This window comes from Miniopterus natalensis, chromosome 2 (genome assembly GCF_054644295.1).
Source record: "Miniopterus natalensis isolate mMinNat1 chromosome 2, mMinNat1.hap1, whole genome shotgun sequence".
NCBI classification, from domain to species: Eukaryota; Metazoa; Chordata; class Mammalia; order Chiroptera; family Miniopteridae; genus Miniopterus; species Miniopterus natalensis.
The window spans coordinates 122925037-122951569 of record NC_142082.1 but is presented as its reverse complement, the minus strand read 5'-3'; the positions used below and the strand labels follow the sequence as shown (position 1 = coordinate 122951569).

The 26533-nt window shown below is 34.4% G+C and overlaps 1 protein-coding gene across 4 annotated transcripts in view; it reads right to left on the bottom strand.

Moving 5' to 3' along the window:
* The window catches only part of OSBPL8 (oxysterol binding protein like 8), a 160073-nt gene that overhangs the window by 85712 nt on the left and 47828 nt on the right, over positions 1–26533 (bottom strand). For 2 of the 4 annotated variants that reach the window (XM_087814528.1, XM_016199405.2), the window contains 3 exons: positions 24977–25085; positions 8575–8613; positions 2509–2545 (listed from right to left, as the gene is read on the bottom strand). In XM_087814528.1, the coding sequence (XP_087670654.1) occupies positions 2509–2545; positions 8575–8613; positions 24977–25085 (185 nt within the window). Of the gene's footprint in view, positions 1–2508; positions 2546–8574; positions 8614–24976; positions 25086–26533 lie in introns of those variants that run through there. The other 2 variants (XM_016199407.2, XM_016199406.2) reach the window with 2 other exon arrangements.

Below are 26533 nucleotides of genomic sequence, written 5' to 3'. Positions count from 1 at the left end.
GAAATGCTCAACCTCACTAGTCACCAGAAAGATGCAAATTAAAACTACAATGAGGTATCGCCTCATACCGGTCAGAATGGCTGCCATCAACAAATCAACAAACAACAAGTGCTGGCGAGGATGTGGAGAAAGGAGAACCCTAGTACACTGCTGGTGGGAGTGCAGACTTGTGCAGCCACTCTGGAAAACAGTATGGAGTTTCCTTAAAAATCCTTAAAATATTAAAATGAAACTGCCATTTGATCCAGTGATCCTACTTCTGGGAATATTTCCTAAGAATCCTGAAACACCAATCAGAAAGAATATATGCACCCCTATGTTCACAGCAGCGCTATTTACAATAGCTAAGACCTAGAAACAGCCCAAGTGTCCATCAGTAGATGAGCAGATAAAAAAGATTTGGTACATTTACACAACAGAATACTATAAGGCTGTAAAAAGGGAGCTCTTACCCTTTGAGACAGCATGGATGGACCTGGAGGTTATTATGCTAAGCAAAATAAACCAGTTAGAGAAAGGCAAATATCACATGATCTCACTTATATGTGGAATCTAATGAACAAAATAAACTGATGAACAAAATAGGTACAGAACTAAGGATGCATGGAACAGAATAACAGATTTCAGGGGGAGGGGGGCAGGAAGAGATTAACCAAAGAACATATTTGCATATATGCATAACCCATAGACACAGACAACAGTATGGGGAAGGCCTGGGGTGGGACAGGGGTTGGGTGGAGTGGGGCAAAAAGGGAGAAAATGGGATACTGTAATACTGTAAACAATCTGTAATACTGTCAACAAATATAAAAACACACACACACACACACACACACAAAAAGAAAGAAAGAAAATATCTACCAGGTATCACAAGTAAGGCTGAATAAGAAACCATAAAAAATGTTTTGGTATTTGTGTAAATTTCTTTACTTTCAAATTTTCTACTTTCATCTCTCTTTTTAGAACAAAATACATACATGTTATAAGCAGTATTAGAGACAAATAGCAATTGTTTTTGACCAAAGAATTTTACAAATAGAAGAAATCTTGCCATTATCTTGTTCAGTGTCCTCCCTTGGCCAATGGAACAACAAAAAACGAACTCCAAAGCAGTGAACACATTTACAACAGTCAGGTATCCTTTTAAAAAATGTTTTTGATTTCAGAAAGGAAGGGAGAGGGAGAGAAAGACAGAAACATCGATGATGAGAGAGTCATTGATTGGCTGCCTCCTGCACGCCCCCAATTAGGGACCAAGCCCACAACACCTGCACGTGCCCTGACCGGGAATCGAACCATGACCTCCTGGTTCATAGGTCGGTGATCATCCATAGAGCCACGCCAGCCTGGCAGTCAGATATCTATTTAATAATAAATACTAAAACTTCCTATATCAATATGATTTCCACATTGCTCTTCAACAAAGTTAAAAGTGTTTGTCTGATTCACGATGCAGTAATATTTTAATTACTGAAAAACAGTGGAAGACACACTGGGCAAGTAACCAACTCTAACTTCTTGGACATTTCAGTTCTTAGCTTCAGGTTCCTAAAATTAATTCTTTTTTAGATGACTTCTGAAGTTCCTTTCACCTCAGTAAACTCCATAACTCTTTTTTAATTCTCACCTGAGGATACGTTTTATTGATTTTTTTAGAGAGAGAAGAAGGAGAGAGAGAAAGAAACATCAATGTGAGAGAGAAACATCCATTGGTTGCCTCTCCTACCGTCCAACCAGGTATCGAACCAGCAACCTAGGTATGTGTCCTGACCAGGAATGAAACCCACACTTGTTTGGTGCATGGGATGATGCTCCAATCAGCTGAGCCACCAGGCTAGGGCAATAATTCTATGACTTTTAATACAAAGGTTGCCCCTGTCACAATGTTTTGAAATTATCTATTCATGGATCTAACTTAATTGCTAGATTATAATTATCTTTATGGGCAGGACACATGTTTTACTCATTGTATATCCCCCAAAGCTAGCAGTGTCTAGTCAAAAGGGGGTGAGGGTAGGAATATCTTCTAAATTCCTAAGATGAAACATGTCTCACTTATGAAATCCCAAAGTATAAATGACACATTTTCATAACAAAATTATCTATTACATAAAAATTCCAATAGAATAAAACAGTATTTTTCATTGTCATAAGGCAGTGAAATTTTTATACCATGTCCAGCCTCAAAGTAGTCTGACCTATGTTTTGTGACGATTGCAGAAAGAAATACTATGAAGAAAAGGTCCTAAATCATTAACCAGATAATTAAGTAAGTAATCTATCTTTAGATAATTCAGATATAAATATACAAATACCATCGATCTCAGATGGACAATGACAACAGATGGGCACTAAATAACCATTAATATTCTTTACTTTGTATTTCAATGCCTGGAAAGAAAAGTAGAATACTTAATAATCAAAACAAAAATACCATATGCCTTTTATAAATATGCATCAAAACATTATCATGTCTCCAAACATGGCATTTGAACTTTAGCTACTTACTTGATGGGCCAAGGACATCTTTGCTATCACCAAGAAGCTTTTAATGCAGGGTAATTGAGCAGCAAACAAATAAAATCCAAACAAGGAAGAAGCACAATGCATCAGGATTGAAGCAGCAGTGAAACAAAAGGACAAGGAAAATAGCATTAGTTTATAAGTAGAAAGCACATGCATATCAATCCTAATAATCACAATACACAAGGAATTTCCTTCTCCACACATAAAAAGATCTTGGCTTAGGCATTATCCAATATTTGTTTTACTCTGGAAAATGAAAGTAGAAAGAAAAATCACCCAAGTATTTTGTTTTAGAAATCACTCAAGTCAAAAATTACTTTCAGTTATAGTTTAAGATACAGGTTAGGAGTAGTAAAAATTATTTAGAAATGTAAGGTACAGCCAAACTTATTCATTCTTAACTTTAAATGGTTTAAAAATATAAAACACCCATGCACTATTAAGTATTAGTTCTGCATGCCATGAAAGCATGTAACGCTACATGAAATCCAGTCTAATTTTTCTATAAAAAGAAAAGAACATTTACTGAGTGCTTATATTCCAAGCATTGTGCAAAGACCTTTTACAAAGGCATGAATAAAGTAGAACAATTAATTTCTCAAATGGCAAAAAACAAAAGAGTAATATTGATTAGAATGATATATTTTATTAAGTCAGACAAAATTTTCTTAGGACCTCCTGAATATCTACCATACCATCTGAAGCTACTAGTCCTTAGGAAGATAAAGACCAATTTTTAAATGAATAACTTGCAATCAACTAAAAGAAACAGAAAAAAGACTGCTGACCTGTAGTAACTATTTAAACATACAACATTACACTAAATGTTACCTATGGACAAGTGTTTGGTCTCCCTTGGTAGAAACAAAGTCCTTAGCTCTCCGCTCTCCTTCATTTCAAATACCAAGTATGATAACATATCAAAACTAAAGTAACAACAAAAACAAAAAATTCCCACCAATTACATTATTGCTTGGTCTTATTTAAAGGGAATGAGGCAGTCTTAATTGGCTATGACAAAACAAACAAAAAAAGGTAGCAGCCCTTTGCTTTGGACTTCTGTTGTCTCCTAGGGAAAAAATCTTGGCCCTGTTAGTTCCCTGGGTGATGATTATTTCACGATGCTTGAAAAATTATTTTCTAATGTCTTTTAAAGGTATTTGCTAAAAAATAAGTAAGTAAATAAAGGTTTTTGATCTATTTGTTTTTCTCCAGTTGCCCATTTAAGTGCATTCTTCTATAAGCTGATTTCAGTTTCACAGGATAAACTAAAAAAATTAAAATACAGCTTTAGTGACAATGAACTAATTGTGCTCAAGTCCTTAATACCATGTGAGAACAACTAGCAAGCATGTGGGAAGAGATTAAAGTATTTGTGGTAGGCAATCTCTAAAATGGCCCAGTGACCCCCACTTTTTGTTGTATAATATCCTCTCTTGGACTGTATGGCTAGTCTTGCTGAAATCGCTTCTAGTAAATAGAATATGGCAGAAGCGAAGTGATGTCACTCTTGAGATTAGATTGTAAAAAGACTATAACTTCCATCTTGTCTGCAGTCTCTCCTTCTTTCTTAGGTAGATCACCCTGGAGAAAGCCAGCTGCCCCACTGCCAGGCAGCCTTGCAGAGAGGCCCATGACTCAAAGGAACTGAGGTCTATCAACAACCACTAAGTGAACTTTGAAGTGAATTTCCCACCTTGATCCTTCTCACATCCCCTTCCCATCCACCCAGTCAAGCTTTCAGAGAAGACTGCAGCAAGCCCCCTCCCCAGCCCAGTAGCTTGACTGCAACTATAGAGATTTTGAGCCAGAGACAACTAGCAAAGCTGTTCTTGGATGCTTGACCAACAGAAATTGTAAGGTAATAAATGCTTTTTATACCACTTAATTTTAGGATGATTTGTTGTCACCAATAAATAACTAATATAATATTGGAAACTGAAGGAAGTTAAGAAACTGACAGAGACAACTGTGGCAAACTTTACAAATGTTTCATAGACATCTTCTTAAAAAAATGCTCCTGTACTGATATAATTACTAGTTTCTCTAGTATTACCAGGAACTTCCTAAAGGAAAGCAATGGTTCTAACCATTTATACATGGTTGGGAGTATTTAATTTCACAGGGCTGATCATATTGAAGGTTTTTGAGTTGGTCTTCTATGTAGGGCAAAAGATTAAGTTCACTTTCATTATACATTCCTGTTATATTTTCAAATTTTGTTGACTAACAGCAATATGTCAATTTCCATGCAGCTGTACTTCTTGCCTGCTAACTCCCAGAAAATAATCCCTAGCATATACAGCAACTTCTGAATATCTGTTTCAAATTATGCTGACTTTCAATTTTATATCCTCAAGCATATCTGAATCATATAAATCTGACTCTATTGAATTAATCCAATTTTTTCAGATTAAGACACTGAATAATAATCAAAATAAACATAGTCTGTTCCTATCATAGATCCATCCATCCAAATATTTACTGAATACCTACTATATAAACAGGTACTGTTTTAGGCACCAAGGAATATAGTACTGAACAAAACAGATGAAATTCTTGCCTTTGTGGTAGTTATGTTCTAATGGGGGAGATGAACAATAACATAATAAGTAAAAGTTTGTAAGAAAATGAGGACATATAACACGTTACGGAAGAGGGAGTTAAAATTTTTAATAGGATGTCCTAAGAAGGCTTCACTACAGAGTTGACTGAGTAAAATGAGCTTACTTAGGACATAAAAAGGAAGAATATTCCAGGCAGAGGGAAGAGCAAGTATAGAGTAGAGGATATGTAAGGGAGCAAGTGTGGAGTGTTTAAGAAACAGTAAAAACACCAAAGAGGCTGAAATACAATGCAAGTAGGAAAGTATCAGGAGATGAAGTCGAAGAAGTAAATGGGTGCTAGATTGTGTAGGACTTTACAGGACCTAGTCAGGACTTTGATTTTATTCTGAATGAGATGGGGGCCACTGAATGGTTCTGTGAAAAGAAGTGACATAATCTGATTATGTTATAATAGGATTGCTCTGGTTGCTATGTTGAGAATAGACTAGGGACAAGGGTATTATCAGTTAGGGGGTTACCGCAATAAACTAGGGAACAGATGGAGACTTGAACCAAGGTGGTAGCAGTGAGGGTGATGAGTAGCTGATTTCTGAATATATTTTTAAGGTAAAGTCAAAAGGATTTCTAAATAGACCAAGTATGGGATTAAAAAAAAGAAAGAAGAATCAAAATGATGCCAAGTGTTGAGGGCTGAGCACTTGGAAGAACGGAACTGCCATTATCTGAGATGCAAAAGACAGTGAGAGGAGCTAGTTTACAGGGAGAAACATAAGTAGCTCAGTTTGGAACAAGTTAAGTTTGAAATGCCTGTTAGACATCCAAGTCAAAATGTCAAATAAGCAGTTGGACAAACAGACCTGTACAGGGAAATGGTAGTAAAAAATTATTATAAATTATGATATGTGTGAGAGTTAGGCTATATTACCTTACTGGCTTAATCACAGCAGATTAAAAAATGCTACAAGATAAAGGATACCAGAAAACAAATAATGGAACAACAGAACTAAGAACCAAGCTGACATGCTCCAAATAAAAGCAGAAGCACAACGAAAAATAAGCATGGCCTCAGAAACCTTCCCCAGAAGAATGTGGAAACAAAGGCATTACATCGGGATGCAAGTGAAACCCTCCCAGAGTTGCTTGCAAGTGATGTTAGCAGGAAACAGGATGTAAGTAATTGAAGATTACAAATTAATTTTACCAAGTAACTTACATTACTGAAGTCTCTGCTGCACATGGCTAAACTGCACACTACTAACTTCTTCTTACCACTTTTAGGACCTGGGTCTAATTTGTGCAGTTCCATTTTGTATAACACATGAATAAAGTCAATGTGAAGTTACTGATATTGAAACACTCTACCCAAGCATGTTGTAAGATTTTTAAAAAACAACAACAAAAAGCTAGCCACTCTTCTTGGCTTTTGTTAGCAAACCAAAATACTACTAGAATCTCAAAGAATACAGGCAATTTTCCTCACCTTGTTCAGAAAAAGATCATTAGGATATGACACACATTTTCTCTATTTGAGTAATTTATCATGTTTACCATTATCCCTTAGACAATGTCCACACAGTCACCTCAAAAACAACTTTAACACAGAAATAAATTCTCTATTTTGGCAAAAGGGCTGAAAATAGTAAAATTACAGTAACATGCCAGTATATTACCAACATACTTTAATTAAAAGCATGAAATAAAGCCATTATCTAAGTCATTACTGATTTTAGTCTACAAATCTCAGGAAAAGAACATTATGCAAAAAAACGTGATTTTATTTTAATGTACTCTAAGTATTTGCTGTGTATAATTAGCATAAAACCTGCAATCTTTAAGAAATGTAAAGGAAACTCATAATCACACCCTTTGTTCTGGGAAACCTCTCAGTCCTCAGCTATCTAAGACAGATGGCCACCCTATTATACAAAAATGATGAGATCTATACAGCACCTAGATTCTATTGCCTTTAGCACAGCACCTCCTTGATTTGACTTAAGTCATCCTTTTAGCTTAAGTGCAAACACAAAGAGCTCATCAAGCACTGATACCAGTACACCTCGAAAATAAAGATTCAAGCAGGTGGCACCTCCAGTAAAGCTAATCAAGTTGCACTCCTAGAAGCATTCCTGCTGCAGCTGGGTCTCAGAAGCCGCAATTCAGAATCAGGATTATATAAAACACCTCAAGAGTGCTCTACCTAGTGCTATTTTGGGCACTTATTACAGTAAGACACTTCAGAGAGGAATATAGAATGCAGCTGAGATCTGTTTGTTCTTTCAACATATAACTGAATTTTTCATATTCCTGCAATCGCCTGCAAAACATACACGTGCACATTTTACCCCTGAATTTTATAGGAGAGATTGTAAGGGAATATTTTTCTGGGAATCAGAGCTTATTATTGCTAAATAGAGAATATGATCTGGCTGGCCAGGTATTTATTTAAAAATAACTTAATCACACATGTGATTCCACTTCTAGGAATGTATACTAAGGTGATCATCCAAAATGGATGTGTCCATATATATGTATCACAACAGCATTTACAGTAATCTAAAACAATAATCTATTTAAAACAAGGTATTAAATAAAAATACAGTCATACAATAAAATACTATATAGTCATTGAAGTCTTTTTTTCAATGACTGAAAAACATTATATATTGGCTTTTATATTGGCTTTTAAAAATAGTTTATAAAAAAGTTTGTGTGTTATGACTCGACTTTTATAAAGTTTCATATGTAACAGTGGTTAGCTTTATAAGGTAGAATTTTATTTCTTATATTTTATGTTGTTTAAATATGCCACATTAGTATGAATTGTTTTTATAGTAAAAAAAGATTAAAACCTCTTTACACCATGGAATATTATACAGCTGTAAAGAAGAAGAATCTCGTACCCTTTGGGACAGTATGGATGGACCTGGAGAATATTATGCTAAGTGAAATAAGCCAGGCAGCGAAAGACAAATATCACATGATCTCGCTTATACATGGAATCTAAAGAACCTAATAAACTGATGAACAGAATAGATTCAATGACATGGAAGCATAGATGAGACTGATGAATGTCAGAAGGATGGAGGAGGGCGGGTGGGTAGAGGGGGAGAGAGTAACCAAAGAATTTATATGCATATATACACAACCCAAGGACATGGACAATGGTGGGGAGAGGGACTGGGGAGGGGGAAGGAATGGGGTGGAACGGGTCATTGGGGAGAAAAAGGGACATCTGTAATATTTTAAACAATAATAAAATTTAAAAAAAAACACACAAAAAAAACAAAAACCTATTTTACATTTTGGAAAAAATAAAAACACTTTTTACACTGATCTTTTCAATCTACATTAGCTACTTCTTATGACAAAATCTTTTATGATTAAATACAGTGAAAAATATATGTTAAGGCTCCAATTTGAAATCCTAAAAAATTTGTAAAAATGTTAACATTTCAAATATAGCACTATTTATATTACTCACTGTCTCTTGAACTTCAGCAACTTCTGAATATGGCAAGATCTAAAAAAGAAACAAATTTTCTCAGGAGTGATTTAATCTTATATACCAGAATCTGAATCTAGAGAGCACCCACAGTTGAGCAAATGAATTAAGAGGTGCGTTAATCTTTTAAGAAGCAGAAAAAAAGTGCAATATTAGGTTTACACTGGAAATTAAATCCTTTTGGGAAAAATGTCCTGAAGCTTCAGGAAATTACAGTCAATTTCCCAACTGTGAAGTTCTCTCTGGAATGTTCTTTGTTTTTTCACAGACCTAGTTTTTTCTTCAGACCTAGCTTCATTCCAAAACTTCATTCCAAAGCATTGCTACCTATATATCTGGACATTATTGCATATTAACTTCTTGTTATAAAATTCTATTAACAAAGGAAGGGCTTTAAGTTTGTTTTATAAAATATCTTTAAGTCAATAAGAGCACTCAGTAGTTTCCCTCAGAAACAAGATTCCACACCAATTTGCCTAAGTTTTCAATGGTACCATCTTTCTTTCAATCACTCAGACCTAAACCCTTGAGTCATCTGACACTCTTTTCCCCCAACATCTGATCAAGTCATCTGATTTTTACCTAGACAATGTCTTTCTCACATCAAGTCCTTTCCTTAAATTCCCATTAATACCATGTAGGCCAGACCCACATTACCTCATTTATCAAATTTTGCATCTATCTCCCTTTCAATAAATATTCCTGCATTCAATCTCATCTCACTCATTCATGTACTATGTTAGTTACTATATTTCAAAAACATGATAAAGACATGATTCCTATTGTCAAGAAAATCATATAATGAAGGCTGTATGTATTGTATAGTAATTTCTTTGACATTGAGATAAGTTATCTCCAGTCTACCCAAATAACTCATTCCTGAAGCTAAACCATTAATTAGCAAGTAATTTAACTTTTCTGAAGTGTATTTTCTCCTGTGTATACATAATTATTAAAACTTACAACTTTCCAGAATTTACTTCATAGATTTTTTTTAAAGCAGTATGTAGACATAAAGCAAAATTATTTAGTATACAACAAATGATAAAGACTCAGAAAGGATCTAGAAGGGAATGATTAATTTACCAACTATCACATGTTGCTCCTCCTTAACTTAAAAACATGGATAGTGCCCATTTTTTTAGAACGTAAGCTCCAAACCCCAATATTTAAATTTTCTACAATTTGGCCCAATTACTCATTCCACAGAAATGTTTTGATCTCCTATGAAATAGCCTTGTAACTCCACAACTCCACTTATCTAAATTCTGTCTAGTAAAACTGATTGCTCAGGGTGATCTGCAGTTTTGTACCTACTTTCTTTTTGCTTCCCTGCTCAATAGCTCAGAAGTTCCCTGACCTTGAAGGCTCAACTCAAATAGCCAATTCTGCTACCAAACTTCAAGCTGATGTTATCTTTCCCCAACTTTGTCCTTCAAATATCTTTTTTTTTACAATTCATAGTTATCTTAGAGTATTTTCTCTATTGCTAGCATAAAAAATTTTAAAAAATCAAACTTATTTTACTTTCTTAATATTATAATGGTCTAGTACAGTGCTATCAAATAGAACGTTCTGCAATGATGAAAATATTCTTTATCTATGCTAATCAATAAGGAAACTACTAGCTACATATGGCTATTAAATTGCTGAAATGTAGATAGTGAGACTGAGCGATTCAATATTTAATTAAATGTAAATTAGTCATAAATGGCTACCCTACTGGACATCTCGGTCTAGTATGACCTTACCTTTCCCCAGTTCAGCTTAACTGACCACTCTCTATCTAGCTTTTCTACTGCTGACCATTTCTTTTCTCAAAATTCTCTTCCCTTCCTTAGTTTCCCAGCTATTTTCTCTCCTTTCTCTTCTTCCCTCTCTCTGCTTGGCTCCCTCCCCTTTCTGCCCCCTTAAGGTAGTTATTCCCCAAGGCTGCATTTTGGAATCTCATTTGTCCTTATTCAACATGCTTTCCCTGGATGATTCCATTGACTTGATTTTTTTAAAATTTTTTTTTTATTATTTTTGTTTAAAATATTATGGATGTCCCTTTTTCTCCCCATCAACCCATTCCACCCCGTCCCACCCCCTCCCCAGGCACTCCACACCATTGTTCGTGTCCTTGGGTTGTGCATATATGCATATAAATTCCCTGGACAACATGGGTGAAATGGACAAATTCCTAGAAGTGGACTTGATTTTTAAGCGGGCTCTATTCACTGACAACTCCCCAAATTAGTTTCCCACCTAACCTCTTCTGAGCTCCAGCCCCTTAAGGCCATCCCAACCACCCTTCTGATGCAGTCATTCGCCTTACCCCACAGCCCCTGGTAAGGGCTTTCCTAACTTCCCATGTCAAGCGTAACAAAGGGATACTATATCCTAGCCAGGCATAACACAGGGATATTCCATCTGCTTGTCACTGCATCCCTCTATTAGGCAGAACTGCAGGGAAGAGCCCCACAGCTCCACATGTTTCTAAGGACACTGCCCCGGTAGCTCCGTCTTCCTGACTAACTAAGGAGGTGGAAAGACCCCTCACTCACCTTTTCACTCAAACCTCAACACTTACAGCCTAGTCAGCAGTCTGCCTAACAGACCTGTGAGTTCCATACTTGGCTCTTCACTCTGCCTAGAAAACTATGTTTAGGGCTCGGTTCAAAAGTCACTCCATCAGAAGACTCCCACAATATTCCTAAAAGCAGAAGCACCCATCCCCTAGTCCGGCACTCCCTGTCCTCCTCACCCTGCTCTATTTTTCATCACAACCATCATCGCACAACACAGTATATAAGTATATATTTTTTGTATACCTGCACTAGAACGTTAGCTCCACTGGAGTCAGAATTATGTCTGTTTTGCTCACTGTTGTATCACTTAAAACTAGAACAGAGCCTGACACATGGAAGACACTCAACAGATATTGAAAATATGAATAAATGCATAAATGAAAAAGGCTTAATCATTATTACAATCCTAATGCCTAGCCAAGAATTTCTTACTTGCAATTCACTGAGTTCCTCTGTTTACTAAGTGAATTAGTTTAAATCCTCTATGGCAAAAAAGAAGTCTTGTTCATCTTTGTACTTGACAAAACTTAACATTCTGCACACTTAATATAAATACACAAAGAACTAATATGGACTATGATCATGAAACCTCTCTACAATATCCCCTGGGTAAACCTGAATAAATATCTTGAATTTAATTTTCTTATTTGTCCTAAAATTGTTATACTAAAAACTCAACATAGAAAAGTACCTCAGTGCTAAGCATATCCTTAGTTGTGCTTAGAGCATACTCATATTTTCTTCAACTATCAGTCTCAGCCATCATCATATGCCCAAAATCCAATGTTAGGAATTCCCCTATCCTTTCTCTTCAATAATTCTGTTACAGATTCCCCATCAGTTTTTGGTAATGGAACGTAAGTCATATTTCTTTCAGTACTAGTGGTCTCTTGCCATGATTACATCAACCTCCTTCATCTAGGTCTTTACATACAAGAAAAGTTCAAAATCCATCAATATGCCAATTATAACTAATGTTACACATCTGGTGAGACTTCTGGTGAAGCCTGCAGTTATGAAATCAGAAAAAAGTGATTGTCTACTAAAAAAATTAAACCCATCATCTTGGCCTTGGACTTTATTAATATTCTCCTCTGTATCTGACATAACCATCCATGGTTACCTGAAAATGTTATGAATTAACAACACAACAGAAACCATGTTATCACATCACAATCATGCCAGGTTAGATACAAAACTGGTTATATGAGATAGCTCATGTATATAAATACTTCAGTGTATGATGCTTACTCTTATAACCTGCTTAAATGATTTTGATTTTCAGTCTGAAATAAGAGCTTATGTTACTTGGAATTTCATTTTGGCCAATTCTTCACACAGATGCATGAGCCTACATTCTATATTTAATCATGACCAGGATCTGAATTAAGATATAAGGATGAGTACAGATTGGGAATATAGTTAATTATATTGTAATAACTATGTATGGTATCAAGTGGGTAATAGACTCACCAGGATCACTTCGTAAGTTATATAAATGTCTAACCACTATGCTATACACCTAAAACTAATATAATATTGAATGTCACCTATAACTGAAAGATAATTTTTAAAAAGACATAAGGACTGTAAAACAAATACTTTCCTTCTAGAGTTCTATTCTAACATATGACTGATTAGTAATTCACGTTGTTCACTATCAAGCCACAGACAAGACTGCTAATAATATTATGGGAACATCAGCCTCCACGACTCATAATATCTACCACACATAAAAATGCAGTTAGCAACTGCTTTACATGCCTCAGCAACTGCACAGTACCTAAATGCCAAAATATTCACCCCAGACAAAAAAAGTCACAGTTAGTTACAGGAGAACAAAGATTTGGGTTAAATAAAATAAATCATGTATTACCTACTTTTTGAAGTATACATTAGGTAATGTATATAAAAACTTTAAAGGGATGCTTAAAAAGGCTAGTTATAATACAGATGAGTTTATAACATAAACACATTAGCCTTTACATTCAATGACAAGAATAAGAGAATTAGAGTATGTGAACTGAAATCCTAACATAGCACACTGACTAGCTATGTGATCTTAGGAGAATTACTAACCCCTTCAGAGCCTCAGTTTCTTTATCTCTAAAAAGAGAGTACAGAAATATATATTATATACTTTATAATATTATGGAAAGAATAAATAAGAAAGTGTGGGAGATATCAAGCTAAGGTCAGGGCTCATAGTAAATGTGCAAAAAATTGTTTTCTCTCCACATAAATACAGTAACCCAGACATGGAAAGTGCAGATTCTAGAAATCTAGGGAAAAAAGAAAAATCCAGAAGAGACATATTTCCTATTCTACTACTACCCTATAGGTTTAAATTACCTTTTACCTAGATTATACAACTACATGCTAACTTGTTCCCTGGACTAACTGCCTCTATTTCTATGGTACCCAACCTTAGTTGCACATAGAAATCACTTAGGAGACAGTCTACATGTCACCCTCTGAGATTCTAATTCAATTGAACAGGGGTGCAGCCTGGGCATTTGGGATTTTTCAAAACACCTCATATAATTCTAATATTCAGTTGGTTGCCCCTCCACTATTCCATAATTCTGCCAAGATAATTTTCCTAAGCCACAACTCAGAATAGATTTTCTCTGCTTGAAAAAAAAATGCAATGGTTTGACATTATCTGAAGAAAAACTCAAACTGTAAAATCTGTATAATCTGATCCTAACATAGGCGAGGTACGGTATAGGAAAATGATTAAAGCTTGGCCTCTGGAGACAAAAACGTATGCCAGTTCTGACACTTATTAGTTGTGTGACCCTGCAACTTACTTATCTCTCAGTGTTCTCATCTATTAAAAGGGGTAATAATACTATTTCATAGGGTTATATGAAGATTACAAGAGTCCATCTGCAAAGCATTTGGAGTAGCTCCTCCAAGTGCATAACAGAAATTTAACAAATGTTAGTTGTTACTTATTTCCTCTAGCTTTACTTTCTACTAATTCCCCAAAAGCAGTAAACAATATTGCCTATGAGCCCTAAAACTGCTCTGAACATAACTCAGTCAAAAACCTAGCATAGTACTATGTGACATAGCTGTATACTCACTGAAGGTAGGTTAGTTTGCTAAACTCAATAAATGTTTGAGCAAAATTAAATTTTATGTGTATGTGTACATGTGTGTATATATATATTAATATAAATTCATTTACATATACACACATATATAAAGTCATTCCTTCTCCCCCAAGCTCTTTCTTACTCCAATGCTGCTGTTTTCACTTTAAATTTATATTATATAATTTAATATAAATTTAAAGTAACTTCTGAAATTGTCATAAGCCAATGAAAATCTACTAAGGTGATCTGAAGTCTGGATAAAAATCCTTGCTCTACCCTCACTAGACAGTTGGCAGATAAAGATTTTCTCTGACTTTAAATCAAATTTATCTTCATGTATCTCCAACATGCTAAAATCCTAATCCTTTGCATAAAACTTCTTTCTGAGGTTTACAGGACTCCCACTTTATTTTTTTCTAAGTAGGAAAAAATTTATTTTAAGATTCTTAATGTGTGTAATTTTAATTAAGCATTAAATGTAGAGCTCTGTGTGTCTTGGCTTTAATTATATCCTGCTTTACAAGACGCACCTGCATGTCTTAAAACAAAGGAAAAACAGCAAGTGATAACGCCTATGAAAAATCTTTAATCCATACTTTAAAAACCCTGAATGATGTCATTATTTATGGATATTGAAAGAAATAATAAATCTTTAAAGCCAGTTTTCCTCAAGTCTAGTTTAGCAAACAAATCGCTTTCTACTGTGAAAGTGACATAATCTATTTACTTGGGAGTTAGTTACCTTAATAGTTCTACTTTTGATCTTTATATTGTGGACACATCACAGCAGGCAAAGGTCTTATATTAATGAACTGTCCAATACAGCTACTGTTCTTTTGAATCTTTGGTCCGTTTTCAGCCACCACCTTAGCCATTCTTCATGCAGGGAACACAAAGATAAAAAGAAGGTAATCGATTTCTTTTGCAAATGGGAACTGAGTTACTGATCAGTGAAGTAACTAACACGTTCCCTAAACTCATGCCTAGTGATGAATGGATGGGAAGCAACCTTAGAGCAGGAGAGTATAGTACCACAGAAAGAGGAAAGGTAAGAGTGCTGGGGGTAGGAAGGAAGATTGGGAGCCAACTTTCTGTGCCCTTTTCTCTATAATACGGGACAGATCACTGTCCATGCTATCTTTACCACCAGAGCAGAAAATGATTTAAAACCAACCAGAGGCATTAAATATAGTTCTAAAGACTTGTTTCTAAACTGTGCATGTGTGCAGTTGCAGTATGCACGTAAGTGCAGGTGAAGAGGCTGACCACTACCTTCCACTGCCCTTTCCCCAAAATGAGCTAAATGGTTACAACTAAGGAGGCAGCCTGTGGAAAAGAACTATGGCCCACAGCACGAAGACAAAAAAGTCCTATAAGAAACAGAATATGAGTGGAAGGGGCAAACGAGGAATGATGAAGCAACAATTTTAACAGGAGGTTCTCTACCCTCACACATGTATTCCCTAGACTGAACAAAAGAATCTCTGTGCCCTTACCTTTTAATCTAGGACAGTATGAGACAAAGCAGTTAATATTCCCAGGAGACTATTATTTCCAAGAAAGTGTAAGCTCACACTCAAAAAGAATTAATGTCCTAAGGAGCCCAAGTGCTGTGAAAGAAAACAAACTGAAAAATCTCGGTAGAAGGAGCAAAAACTAGTGAACCAAACTTAAAATAACCATAATAAAAATATGGAAGAATATTGTAAAAATAAAGCATAACCAAACAATAATAAAGAAAACAGCTAGCAATACCAGGTATAAAAATAGTATGGTGAAATAAAGTATACAGCAGGTTTGACTAGAAAAAAAAATGATAAATTATTGAGCTGAAATAATAATAAAGGAATTCAACAAGAAGGCATAAGGAAAGGAAAAGATGGAAAATACAGAAAAAAACTTGAGAGATGGAAGACAGAGCAAAAGTGCCACATTCACAAAATAGAAGACCCCAAAAGAGGACACGATGGGTTTTTAAAATAAAAAAATATTAAATCTTAAATAAATTTGAAACCTACACAAAATGGGTAAATTTCTGGAAAAATATGAAAAGCTATAGACTGCCCCAACTCTCACCCTTAGACACACATACACAAACCCACAGGCTCAGCTGTATAGGGATTAAAAAGAAAGAACAAAATTTTTTGCAGATGATATGACTCGGACAAAACATTAAAACCTAATAAAAACAAAGTAAGTCACCATTCCACATATTATCTGTTAGATGTCAACATGAAAAAAGAAACAAAACTAACTCCCTGATCAAAACGAACTACAGTTCATGTCTTAATGCCAGGTACAATAAAGAAATAGGCGAATTTTATCTTGGTCATCACTCCCTCATTCCATCCCCCTTAACTTCTGGGTCTCTCTTTTCTTATCAGATAGTTGTTAATTCCTCTTAAGTGTTAGTTGCTGAAGGTTTGTGGTTCCAGATTCCTTTATACTCCTAGAAATTACTGAGGACTCCAAAGAGATGTTGTTTATGTGGATTATATCTATTTATATCTCAACTAGGTGATCAAGGTCAACATCAAAGATGATAAATCATGTTGATAGCATCTACTCTTGATAATAATGTCATAAAATGGTATTTACCTTTGTGGTCTCCTCCCAAAAACCCATAAGCCCAGTCTAATCATGAGAAAAACAACAAACAAATCCCAATTGAAGAACATTGTACAAAATATCTGATCAGTACTTCTCAATACTATCAAGATGATCAAAAACAAGTATCACAGCCAAGAGGACCCTAAGGAAGCTTGCTGACTAAATGTAATGTGCTATCTTACGGGGGATCCTAGAACAGAAAAAGAGCATAACTAAGGCAGTCTGAATTAAGTATGAACTTCAGTTAATAATGCATCAATATGGATTCATTAACTGTATCAAATATAGGATACTAAGATGATAATAATAGGAAAAACTGGAGACAAAGTATATGGCACCTCTGTACTATGTTCACAATTTTTTTCTGTACAGTAGATCTTGAAATAATGTGGTTTTCAAGGCTGTATAAAGTTGATGAGATGCCACAGGAACTTAATTCTTGTTTGTATCAATTAGCCTATGGTAAAACTGGTTTTGTTATACATCATTTTGTTTCAAGTCACAGAACCTATTGACGATGTTAAGTGAAAACTTACTGTAACCCTAAAACTAGTCTAAAAAATTAAGTTTATTATATTTTAAAAAAACACTGCTTAGAAAAAAATTAAACTAGGAAAATCTGAGAACAAGAATACACAAGCACACACTCCATTATTCAGCAGAACAACAGCATCATCACATTGCACATAGTCTCTGAAAAAATGCACTGTACACTCATGAGAGAATGAGAAAAGGAGCAATTAATATCAAATACCATCATATTGCTACAAAAATAATTTCGACCTCACAGATTCTATGAAAGGGTCTGAAGGAGTTCTACAGTCCTGGGAACAGAATTCAATACAATATCCAAGCAAAATGGAAACAACAAAAATGTCTGGCTTGTAATTCTGTTGACATACTGTATAGATGACTGGCTGTATTTCTTTTACTTTTTAAACACTAACCCTCCAACCCAGTTCCTGAAATTTACTAAAGAGTCCTATCATATACCAGCAATTTATTTACATTATTCAAGCCTCTAATAAGAACAAGAACAACCTCTAGTAAGTCCCAAAAAATGAAGATATAAGGTAGAATTAAATACCCACACAATAGAAAATATTGAGCAATATTTTCCCACTTAGGTAGTTCAAACAGTACAAATATTTAAATACTGCTAACTTGTAACTTTCAGAAGTTAATATAGCATAAAGCATACTATCAAATTGTCTTATCCTTTTATTAAATGTCTCCCTTTAGTAGAAGGTTTAATAAAGGTGGAAAGGCAAAATACCTAACAAAATGTAGGTTGGTTGGTTTGCTTGCTTTAAGGTAGTGGCTAGTAAGTCATTCTCTCCAGCTCCCATTTTTCTAAGTCAGTTAGAATATTAATTTATACCCCTCTTGAATTAACATATCTAGGCAATAGTCATCAGTGGCTGCTATTATCGCAAGAAAAGAGACAGACTAATTATGTGTCTCCTTATGGTAATACACAACACGATCAATGAAGTATTACTATAAAAAAAAATTGAACCTGAATCTGAGCAAGGATCCAATTCTAATGGCTGATTTGCAAGAAAGATAAGTGACTGAAGAACACATTAAACAATCACCATGGGAAAAATCCAGATTGTGGGGAAACTCTACAGGACAAGCTACTTTATTTCTTCAATATATTGAAAAGAAAAATTAAAAACAGATGGGTGGGAGACTTAAAATATTTAAAAAGGCTTAGTAAGTGACTTACCAACTAAGTCCAACACAAAAACTATAAAAAGAATATGAGGCAAGCAGGGAAGTTTAATCATTGATTAGTTGTTTAATTACATTAAAGAATTACTCATTTTTAGGGCAGTAATGGTACTTATGGTTAAAGTTTTAAAGAAAAGTTTATATTTTAGAGATATATACTGAAATACTAATAAAAGAAATTATATAACTGGGATTTGGTCAAAAAAATATGAGGTAGAAGGGTGGGAATATAAATGAAACAAGACCAGTGTAAGTTAATAATTGTTGAAGATGGAAGATGGTACATGAGGATTCATTACACAAGTCCATCCTTTTGGAATATACTTGAAATTTTTCATAATCAAAAGTTTAAGAAAGATAACTTCTATTAACATTCTTGAATGTGTGATTAATATAAACTGTTACAATTAGCAAGTAACTATTGGGAAGATGAAGCTATTTTAATATAAGAGAGTAAGAGTACGTAGGTAACAAATTGGTGACTAAAATTTCTAGTTATTGTATTACTTTACATAAGAAGAGCTCTGCAACCTAAGAATTACATAATTTAGGGTCTCAATTTTTACTGAAAACTCCCCAGGTGAGATGCGCCACCAGACCACAGATTCTGGATTATCCAGGACCCACTTCGCTAGACTGGGAAGCACCAGAGGTTAGTACTACAGCTACGATAGGAAGAATAACAGCCTCCCAAAGATGTCCACATCCTAATCTCTGTGACCTGTGAATGTTATCTTATATCTTACACGATACAAGGGACTCTGCAGATGTGATTAAAGTTAAGGATCTTGAGATAGGGCAGGTAACCAGAATTATCTGAGTGGGCCCAACAAAATCACAAGGGCCCTCTGAAAAAGCAGGCAAGAGGGTCAAAGTGAGTAGTAAGAGATGAGACAACAAAAGCCAGAGGCTGAAGCGATGGGAGCAAGGGACCATACGCCAATGATAAAGGCACTGATAAAAGCAAGGTAATGGATTCTCCCCTCAGACTTCTGATATCTAGAAATGAAAGATAATACATTTGTGTTGTTCTGAGCTACTGAATTTGTGGTAACTTGTTATAGCAGCAATAGGAAACTAGCATAATGACCAACAGTAAAATTTAACAAATAAACCTATTTAAGTTCAAGTATAATGATTCCAGCTGCCTTTTGAAACACTGGGTTACCTACAAGTACATGTGTCCACACCAAGCATGGACAACCAGCTGTCAGGGAATACTGTATATGTAATTCTTACATTAGGCAGATCATCAGACTAAGTAATCTCTAAATTTCCCACAAATACTAAAGGGAATAGTAGCCACAAGACTGAGAGGTTTGCAAAGGCTCTGCTGGGAGCATAATCATTGTTAAATGAGAAGAAAAGCAAATAGGCTTCTACTGAGGCGATCCTGAAATATTTAAACATTAGCCAAACACCTAATACGCAGGTCTCAAAAAATATTCAAATATTAGATAAGAATATGCACCAGATTTGGTAACCCTTGAACTGTGACTAAGGCCCATTTATTATAAGTGAGACAAGAAACTTCACAGCTCTTTTCAAACTACTTTATTATCCATTCCCACTTTTCCGCGCAGCCCAGGGTGGGGGATGCAATAGAAACCAAGTGCCATTGTACAATAATACTTTGGGAAGATTGGTAACTGGCATGTGGATAACTTATAATTGATTTGAATGCATACATGTCTTACAGGGAGTTATTGGAAAACTGTACACCAAAAATACTGTCATTACAAATATGCTATGACTAAAAACACACAATGTACTAAATCAATAATGACAATGATGAAGCTAAACTAACAGTATTTATAACAACAAAAATAGCAACATTTAAAAACTGTGACCCACTCAAAATAACAGTACTTCATGAACCAAAAATTAAGGCAATTCCATTAATTTGCTTGCCCATATACTGCTGTATAAAATTATCAAATGTCATATATATTAGCCACACTTCTTAGAATATGACTTAAATGTCTCAATGAACTCATAACAATTTTACTCTATGAGCACCAAGTCACAGTAATTATGAAATACCTTACTAAGTATGTAAAAATGAAAGTTTTAGAATGCTGGATCGTCTCTATGCCCATCAGAAAGACACTCACTGCATTTTGGAAATTATTGAACAATTTGTTTTATCTTTGCAATTCCTTCCATTTCAGAAGGCTGATTCAAAGTAGCCAATTTAAATTAAAATCTCAAGAAAAATTTCCTCAATTCAGAAGATACTAGAGCTAAACACTACTAAGGTTCACACAAATTTTTAAAACTTTTACTCTCTTCTTAAAAATCACTTATATAATAAATTTTTAATACGACAAACGATTTTGACCTCTAAAATACCTTATAAAGCAGTTTCCTTTGGTAAAAGAAATAATATATAAGATATTCAAAAGACTTAATGACTTTCCTTAAGGTAAGAAATGAATATATTCAATTTTTTTAATTTAAAAGAATATTTCAGTTTAGTTTACCTCAATTTATTAATAGAAAGTTGGCTCCTATACTTTAAGCATTTCTTAGTAGCTTATTTCTAAAGTGATATAAATTCTGGACTTTTACAAAATATTTTAAGACATATTAAATGTACACTTGTGTTCTGAAGTATATTTAGTACCATATATAGAGATTCAATCCATATTTTTCAATATTTACCATCTAAGGCTAACAACACTACCACAAAAACAGAACTATAGGCAATTGGAACAATGAGTGAGGAAATAAATTTTTTAAAAATAGAAAGATTAATCTCACGTAGAGAAAGAAAATTAATGGACACTAAAGTCAGACTGAGTCCAAGCTTTCACAACTTCACACTACACTACTATAATAGTATCTTAATTAATATCTTTATCTCTCCTCCAAATCACTTTATATCCTGCTTCCAGATTCATCTTATCCAGCTACATAAGTATATTCTATGACATACCGTTGCCTACAGAACCAACTTCAAAATCCCTGGCCTGGCACTCAAAGTTTTCTATAAATTTGGTCCCTACCTGACACACTGATCCTTATTTCTGTGAACACCACTCCCTTCCAATTTACCTTAGTCAATTTTTCTACTTATTTCCCCTGAATAACCCTGAGCAATTAACTCCCCATTTAGCTTTGTCACCTACTATTCTCCCTTCCTAGACTGCTCTTCCTATTCATTTTCAGTTCTGTAATCCATCCCTATTACCTGTGCTACTCAAAGTTTATATTCTCTTAAGAAGGCTTCTCTAACTACCCCAGTGTATAACAACAGCCCAATTTTCACAACTTATGACCTATGCCTTTGTTTATGTCCCTCACTTAACACACTGTAAATGCTGCTTCTGCTTTATTTATCTGTCCCTCTATCTAGTCTTCCCAAAAATAAACTTAATTCAAAAAGACCACATTGTGTATCTCTAGCATCCCCTTCACCTTTCAAAGTACTTGGCACAAAGAATACATTCCAAAAAAGTTTACCAATGATATTTTTAAAACCAGTGCATGCAATCAGATTTTTTAAAACACTGCCACCTCTTACTGACATGCTGCTTTCTATTTTCAAAGAACTGGCAGGACCAGTATTCTTGCCTATATATTTTTTATTGAAATAGAACATTTGCCTCAATATTTTAGGTAGAAACACTGAGAATCAGAGGAAGTGTAAAGCAAAAGTTACTAAATAGCCTTGGGCTTTTTTAATGTATTTTATTGCCTCTCCTGCCTTCTAATTATTTATCTTTTTGGAGAGAAGGCTTAATATTAGTGCTTATATTAACAATAATAATACTAGATTTTATTTACTGAATATTTATAATGTTCAAAGGTCTGTAACAGGCACTTTATATATATTATCTCAATTAAAACTCAAAACAACTCAAAGGTAGATATTACTATTATCTTTACTTAATAAATGAGGAAACTGGAAATCTGGAGAATTCAATTAATTACCCAGGTTATACAACTAAGCGATAGAGCTCAGATTTTAACACAAAGCGAAATGTCTACAGAGCCCATGTTCTTAGCTCACTCCCCCTAAATGTAAACAGTAACTAGCTTAGGACATGCAGCTCAAAGGTGACATTTCATAAGTGAGTAACTCAAAAGCGGACCTCAACATCCGCTTCGAATAGAATAGTTCAATACTTCATACTGAAGCTACTGATGTTTTCTGTAAAAGACACTATAATATTTCATGGAAGAAACTTAATGAACAAGTAGGAAAAACTGTTCTCACTGCTTTTTAAATAATTTGCTCCAACCTCTCAATATCAATAGTATTTAGGATAAAAAATGATTTAAAACTTTATTAATACAGTTCAGGTATTCTGGTATAGAATTTAATACTATCTATTTAGATACTCATTTTAAAAGGTAACAATAAATTTTAAGCAACTCTGTTCAGAAAGACAGGTATGTAGTTACTACCCTAGTGGCAAAGGAAAGTATTCAGAGACACACAGTTCCACCACTTATGCTGTGAACTCTTAGAGAAGATAATAAACCTCCTTGAGCCTATTTCTCTATCTATAAAAGTGAGGATAAACAAATATCTACCTTTAACGGCTGTTATGAGGATAGCCTGACAAAGACTTAGAAAATAGCAATTTTGTTATTGCCAGCATTTTTATTATCGCTAAGAAATTTCAAATATTTTAACTAAAAGAACTTAAGAAAGCCCATTAGCTTTAAATAAGATGCTACTTATGGAAAAGTAAACACCATATTCTAAGACAGGGCTCTAATCTTAACTCTTTTTCTGAAATTATAGTGAAAATAAAATAACTTACCACCAGTTTTCCATTTATAATCATCATGACAATAACCTTCACAAATCAAGCTAGTTCCATGTCCATTTTATTCTCTATTAAAAGATTATCATTTTAAAGTTTGACTTTTTTTTTTTTTTTTACCATTTAAGAAACTAAAACAAGTTTGAAGCAGAAGTTCAAGAAAGGTTGGGAACAAATTAATACAGGTAAGCAAAATTGCAGTCTGCTGTCAATCATTAGACTGTTCGTACATTTGAGCCTGAACAAAGGACATTCACTAAGTTAAAATTTACAAACATCTCAATATACTAGTGACTCTCAACTCCACAGCAATGTGAAAGATAGACAATTTGACGTTCACGTTATTCCAACAATACAAATTTGTCCAAGCATCTTCCACCTAACAAATCAGAGCTACCAAACCGACATTTTACGTAGTTACCAACCTTACTTTAGGTAACAGAAACATTCCTAATAAAGAGTGCATAAATCAATATTTAATGGAATCTCTCAAAATGCTACAGGAGAATTGAAAATGAAATTATCATGGAACAAAATTATTTTGTACAATTAACAAATCATCATTTAGTCTACCCTGCTGGTAGATTTTATTTTTCACTTATTGGTAAGGTATCCTTAACCACTACTCCTACTTATTTATTTTAATTTCAGAATACAATTCAATCACACTCATAAGCCAGCAATGTTTATTAAATCTTTAATAAAGAGAGATAGAAACATCAACGACGAGAGAGTCATTGATCAGCTGCAGCCTGTAACCCAGGCATGTGCCCTGACCGGGAATCAAACCCTGATCGCCTGGATCCTAGGTCGACGCTCAACCGCTGAGCCACATCCGGCCGGGCATGCTCTTAATTCTTAATTGTGTTAACTGTTTCATTCCTTTCGCCTGCTCATAGCTTCATATGATATAAGATTTGGAAGCATTTAATTTCCTCATCTTAGTGAAATTATCTTGATTTCCCTAAGGCAAAAGGTTTTTGGGAAAAACATAAACACAAACGGCCCTGGCAAGTGTGGCTCAGTGGTCATAGCACTGGTCCATGTACTGAAGGGTCTCGGGTTCAATTCCTGGTCAAAGTCATGTACCTGGGTTGCAGATTTGATCCCCAGCTCCAGTTGGAGCTTATGTGGGAGACAACCAACCAATGTGTCTCTCTCACATCAATGTTTCTCTCTAACATTGATGTTTCTTTCTTCCTGCCCTCTCCCCTCCATCCCGTCCCTTCCTTCCACTTGCTCTAAAAAATCAATGGAAAAAATATCCTCGGGTGAGGATTTAAAAACAACAACACATAAACACAAACTATTATATCAGTATGTCTTCCGTTACACAGCTGGGAAAGCGAGGGAAAAGAGGGAGGAGATGGGGCAGAAAAATCAGAAAACTGACTGGCTGTGCTCCAAAAGAGGATTTAAACTATCTGTAATTTTCATATCAACAGAGGAATTAAAGTATTATTTTAAAATACTTTTTTAAAAGTTTCTTTAAATACATTTTAAAATAAAATCATGGATTACATCAAACACTTCACAGCTGTAAATGACAGTACTTTATTACACTGTATTATGAACCACTCACCGAAGTTTGATCAGGTTCTCCATCTGTCAAACCTGCCTCCATAGTGAAAGAAGATAGGTTTATGCTTCTCTTTCCATTAATGTTCAGCCATCCTATGAATGTGGAAATCCTAGGGGGGAAAAAAATCATTTGTATTAGGAGTGGTATGAAGTTGTGGTAAGTGAAAAATAAAGCATTAAGTACATTAGGAGGGAGAAATCATTTTAGGCTGAGGTTACTGAAAAATTCAATAATTTTAAAAAAAAGATTTTGATATAGCCTTGAAAAATGATAAAGGTTCAGAGAAAATGTTAGAAGAAAATATTCCAAGTGAAGAGAAATAGCAAGAACAGAGTTAAAGACATGAGGTTGTTCAAAATTCAAAAAGATATTGAAATCTGCTTTTAATTAATAAAATAATATTAGATCTCAGTTTTCTCATTATTACACTGGCAAAAACTAAAGAATGTGCTAATATCCAACATTAGAGAGCATGTAGGAAAACAGGTATTCTCATACATTTTTGTGATAAGAATTTAAATCATGACTTTTTTGGGAGAACAACTTAAAATGCATATGCTTCCATCCAACAATTTCAAGGCTAGGAATTATTCCACATATATACTTCTACAAATGCACAAAGATACATAAATAAACATATAACAAAGTAATAGATACAATGGAAAAACTGGAACAATCGTAATGTCCATCATTAGCAGCTTGCTTAAACTAGATTATAGAATAAAATACGCAACATTTTTAAAAATGAGATAGATTTAGACATACTAAACTAGAAAGAAGACCATAACACATTAGGTGGAAAAAGCAAATGACAGATGTTATATATAAAATACTCTCTGTGTTTCTGTATTTTTCAATTTTTGCAATGAACATGTATTACTTTTATACTTATTTTTATTTTGAAAGTCTTAGAAAAAGTATGTCTTCATCACAAGTCCTTTACTTCTGGATGTTTAACAAAATCTTTGAGCAGAATTTCTATAGTAACTACATGTATTTGGAAGTGTCTAATAACCTTTCTGATAATTCTTCCTTAAAACTGCTGACTAACAAAACCAAAACCAACAAATCAGTAGACTTCTAGTCATTTCTTGGAGTTCCATTTCTTGGAGGAAAAAAACCATTTCGTTTTTCTGCAAGTATAAATGACTGTACTTACATATAGATGCTGGTGAAAATACTTTTTAATTGGGCTTTAAAAGGATGTCATTTGGTTTCCTGATATAACCAAGAAAATTAGCCCAAGCTAAGCTGACATTTAACTTATGAATCTTAAATACACTTCCTCACTCTATGTATTACCATACATTGTAATTATTTTTTCTCATGATCCAATTCTCTTCAAGGACAGAGACCGTGTTAATTGATCTATCTAGCACTACTTCATGGTAGACATTTAATAAACATTTGTTGCACTGAATTAATACTGTCAACTCAGTTGGCTATATGAATAAATAAAATAATCCAAAATAGCAGATGATACAAAAATTATATAGCTATTGCTATAATCCAAGCAATAGTGGCTCATGCCAGAATAGTGCCAGGGCATGTGAAGAA